This window comes from Arachis duranensis, chromosome 8 (assembly GCF_000817695.3).
Source record: "Arachis duranensis cultivar V14167 chromosome 8, aradu.V14167.gnm2.J7QH, whole genome shotgun sequence".
Lineage (NCBI taxonomy): Eukaryota > Viridiplantae > Streptophyta > Magnoliopsida > Fabales > Fabaceae > Arachis > Arachis duranensis.
In genome coordinates this window covers 33,358,601-33,363,307 of record NC_029779.3, presented here as the reverse complement: position 1 = coordinate 33,363,307, position 4,707 = coordinate 33,358,601, and the positions used below count along the sequence as shown (strand labels likewise).

The following is a 4,707-nucleotide window of genomic DNA, read 5'->3' as shown; positions in this document are numbered from 1 at the left end:
TTTAAAAATCTCTTTGATTATTAATGCGAGTCATATTAATACGAATCATATTAGTCTTTTAATTAACTTTTGTTAATATGAGTACCTTTTGTGATTAAATTGAAAATTAAATTTTTCAAAAACTAAATTAAATTATGTGTAATCTTTCAAATACCAATTTGAGCATCAACATACATAAAAAAGGCAAGAATTTGGTGCTTTAAAAGTGAGAGTAGGAGTAGTCCCACAGCAGCAAATGTAGCAAATCCATAAATAGTACTTCACAAATCACACACTAACACTGCTTTCTCTTTCTCTTTTCTCTCTTTCTCTCTGAAGATCTCTTAGTCTCAGCATAGCAGCAGATCCATCATTCAATCCATCATCACCACAATCATACATCTGAATAATCTGACACACTCACTTCACACTTCAACATACATACATACATACATACATGACAAAACATAAGCCTTTTTCTTTCCCTCTTTGTTTTCTTCTTTCTTCTTGTTTTTCTTTGTCCTTATGGAAATTACACAACAACACAACACCACTACCAAACATAAAGCTGCTGCTGCTGCTTCTTCTTCTTCAACAACTTCACCTTATTATTATTCCAAGATTGGTATTGTCTTTTGTGTGCTGTTTAACTCACCAAAAACCTCATATACATAGACATTAATTGTGTTTCTGTTTGTTTGTTTCCTTTTGACTTTTGAGTTTGAGATACCCTTTTGTTTGGTTTGGTTTTGGGATATGGAAATGGAAGGTTTTGCTGCTTCATCAGAGAGGAGTAGTGGTGTTGGAGGTGGGTATGCTTCATCTTCTTCACTGGTTTTGGATAGGGTGAAGGGTGAGTTGGTTGAAGCACCTGTGAAATTAGAGCGCAAGGGTGTGTTCCCTGAGAGAACCATTGAAGCTTTGAAGAACCACAGTGAAGCTGAGAGGAGGAGAAGAGCTAGAATCAATGCTCACCTTGATACACTCAGAACTGTCATCCCTGCTGCTAACAAGGTTTCTGTTTCTTCAATGTAATCCCTTTATTTTTACAATAATATCATCATTTTGATGATGATGATGATTGCTTTTTAATGGTTAATTGCAAATAGTCAATGCTAGTTCCGCTAATCAGTTTATTTTGTTTCATCTTTGGTTGTTTATGATTAACCATATACACAGTTTTATCATTGATTCTGGTTTGTGTTGTTCAATTACTGTTGGACACTAAAAAAGCATTGATGAGATGATTTTTATTGTCTCCAAATGGTTTAGTTGTGAGCTGTGATTGTTGACTTTCAGCAAATCATTTTGTTGAAAGCACAATAATAGCTTAAAGGCTGCTGAAGTTCTGAATGATTTACTGTTTAATATTTTCCCCTTTTTTAATGAGAGCATAGCTATGATCACTGTTCATGCATTTGCAATTTGGCAGTCACTGCATTAAGAAAAAAGGGTAGGTTCTGCATTAAATTTCTTATTTTCATTTTCATTATCTCAATTTGTATTTGGTGGATAAATGAGTAAAGTTTTCAAAGATATGCAGAATATGAAATTAGTAGTCCTTTCAAGGTATTTTTAACAATAATTTGATCCTTCATAGTATGAAATATCCATCAATTAAGAATCAAATTGATGCCAATATATATATTGAAGGGTTTAATTGATGTTCATTTTAAACAATGGAACACTAATCTTGAAGATTAATCTTGATGTTCATTTTTAGTGCATTCAAGTTGTTCATATACTTTGAATTATCAATCTTATTTTCATGTCTAATCAAGCAAAAGTTATAGCTGTTACTTAGCATACAACTTTTATTGCTTAAAACTTTCTTGGTCAATACCAAGTACTATGATCCAATTTTCTTAGCATGAAAAATCTGAAAGTTTCTTTTGAAACTCAGATGGACAAAGCATCATTACTGGCTGAGGTTATTAGACATCTGAAGGAGCTGAAAACGAATGCAGCACAAGCATGTCAAGGCCTAATGATACCAAAGGACAATGATGAATTAAGAGTTGAAGAACAAGAAGGTGGATTGAATGGCTTCCCTTATTCAATAAGAGCATCTCTATGCTGCGAATACAAACCCGGCTTGTTATCTGATATAAGACAAGCACTTGATGCACTTCATCTTATGATAATAAGCGCAGAGATCGCGACGTTAGGAGGCAGGATGAAAAATGTGTTTGTGATAATCAGCTGTGAAGAACAGAGCTTTGAAGATGCTGAGTATAGGCAGTTCCTGGCCGGATCGGTTCACCAAGCTCTTAGGTCTGTTCTTGATAGATTTTCTGTTTCACAGGACATCTTAGAGTCTAGAAAGAGGAGGAGAATTTCTATATTCAGTTCATCATCCTTGGAAGATTTTTTGTAAGAACCTTGTTTTTATTTGGTTTAAGGTAATTTTAAGTCCCCAATATGCATAGCTTATATTATATATCTGGTTATGATCAGGAGATAGCAATGTTTCATGTTTCATGTTACATGAATGAATCATGCAAATGTTTCAGATTGAGCTAGCTAGGTTGGTAGCTGATCAGTGATCACAGCATTTGATGTTTTAACCAATTAGAGAATATGATGTTTTGTATGATATTGTTGAATCTTGTTTGGGACTTGTTTGGAAAAGTGTTAATAAGTTTACCTGTTAATTATAATATGCTTTGTACTTAAACTCCTGTAATTTTCTTATACTGTATATTAAAGGCATATTGGAACTAATTGTTTGATAGAGTAAGCTGATGGAGAAAGAAGAATAATATGATAATTGAGATTCAAGGGTCTTAATCAAGCAATGATTCTGCTGTAGTGCTAGTTCCTTCAATTTTCACATTAAAATCTCTTGACAGTGTAGTATATGGAATGAATATCTTACATAATGTGTGAAACATTGTGCTGATGTCTCACATATTATCCATCATGTATTTAATAGAGAATGATGGAATGAAGGTGGATATTACAATACTCCTCTAATGTTTGGAGTTTTAAAACTCCTTTACAGTATCAATATTGTAATGTGTGTTGGTACAGTATTCTAACAGGTATTCAATTAATAGAGCTTTTATTATATATTGATAACATCGTTAAATAATTAATATCAACAAATTATATTTTTTAAAAAGGTTAATATTTAAAAAATTAACGCTAACTTAAAATTATACTTTTAAATAAAAATTATAAAATAATAATAAAATATTAATCTTCCATCTTTATTTATTAAGCAATGTTTTTTAATTAATGTTTTATTAGTGTTAATTTTTTTACTGAAATAAAATAAAAAATTATTATTTCTCATAACAATTTTTTTATTTTTATCTTTTAAGATTTATTTTGTTTTAGAATTTTATAAACTCATTACAATACGATCTAAATTGTACTGATATATTTTTATTTTTATTTAATTTAGTTTTATTCACATAATTTAAAATTTAAAATTATAAATTTTTTAAATTAAAGTTTAAATAAATATAATTAATTAATAACTTAATTTAATTTAATAAAAATAAACGTATTCGTATTATTATATTTATATGATTAATTATATTTATTCGATTTAAAAAAATAACTATTTAAAATCGTTAATTATAAATTAAAAAATTAATATACTCATATTATTTTTAATACGATTATGTTTACAATACTCTTTTATAGTTTGGTTAATTAACAATGTATAAAATTTTTAATTATTTAATGAACCAATACTCCATATATTTTTATTTTTAAATTAGTTATCTGTAGCTGAAATTTCTATTATTTTCTTTATATTTGTTTTACCTCTTCTGCTTTAAATTAAAAAATTCTTTATATTTATTTTACCTGATAGCTCTCTTTTTTAAATCTCACTTCTAACCAAATCCATCACGGTCGTTCACCACCGTTGCCGGTGTCTCGTTCAACGTTATATCTCCTTCATCATTTCTATTGTCGCGTCATCGGAGCCATTTCGTCTCACTGGCTTAGTTAAATTTAATTTTAGATTTTTATAGTTAAAACTAAATTTAAAAATAATTTTAAAAAAGTAATCACAAATTAAAAAGTAGAATAGTGTTACATTATCATCAGATTTGTAACTAGAGTTGTTCCTTCTAATGTTTAATTCATGAAATTAGGGTGTAAATATGTTTTTGTGACTAAATCCAGACCGATCATATCATTTTGCATTGATTTGAATATCGAATTAGAATTAAATTTCTAAAAAAATAAGAAAAGGAAAAGAATTTTGCAACGAAGAAAAATAAGAATAAAAAAAATGTAAATGATAGTTAAAGTTTGATTAAGGTTAAGTAAAAGTTATATAAATTGTATATTTTTATTTTTTTAATATATAAGATAATTAGCTCAAATCCAGTCCCAAACTCTAAAAAAAATATTTTGTGAAATTTAAAATTTTTTATTTTTTCAATAAAATTAGTGGTGATTTCTAGATTTTTTTTTAAAAAAATATTTTTGTCTCAAACTTGTATCTTCTCCTCTTTAAAAAATATTAGAGAATAATAAATAATTTTTTATTATATATTTATGTTTATTTTTATGAATTGGTGTTTAAATAAGAAGATACAGAACATAAAAAAAATTACAATATAAATATGTTTTAGTATGTATAGTATAATAAAAATAAATTTTGGGTATAATAGAATGAATTAAGTATAAATCAGTAAAATTAAGATACAAAATGCTTAATATAATTAATTTCTTTAAAATTAGAAAGAAGAAAAATAATTAAAT

General features: G+C 27.7%; 1 protein-coding gene across 1 annotated transcript; it reads left to right on the top strand.

Moving 5' to 3' along the window:
- The first annotated feature begins 448 nt into the window (after nucleotides 1-448).
- On the top strand, nucleotides 449-2,656 carry LOC107462404 (transcription factor bHLH30). The gene is made up of 2 exons (XM_052252494.1): nucleotides 449-993; nucleotides 1,883-2,656. Exons 1-2 carry the CDS (start codon nucleotides 736-738, stop codon nucleotides 2,354-2,356), a joined length of 732 nt encoding a protein of 243 aa, XP_052108454.1. The 5' UTR covers nucleotides 449-735; the 3' UTR covers nucleotides 2,357-2,656.
- The last annotated feature ends 2,051 nt before the right edge of the window (nucleotides 2,657-4,707 follow it).

Coding starts and splice junctions, on each gene's coding strand:
- LOC107462404 (XM_052252494.1), top strand. CDS start 736: ATGGAAATGGAAGGTTTTGCTGCTTCATCAGAGAGGAGTAGTGGTGTT. Junction 994..1,882: donor TCATCCCTGCTGCTAACAAG/GTTTCTGTTTCT, acceptor TTTGAAACTCAG/ATGGACAAAGCATCATTACT.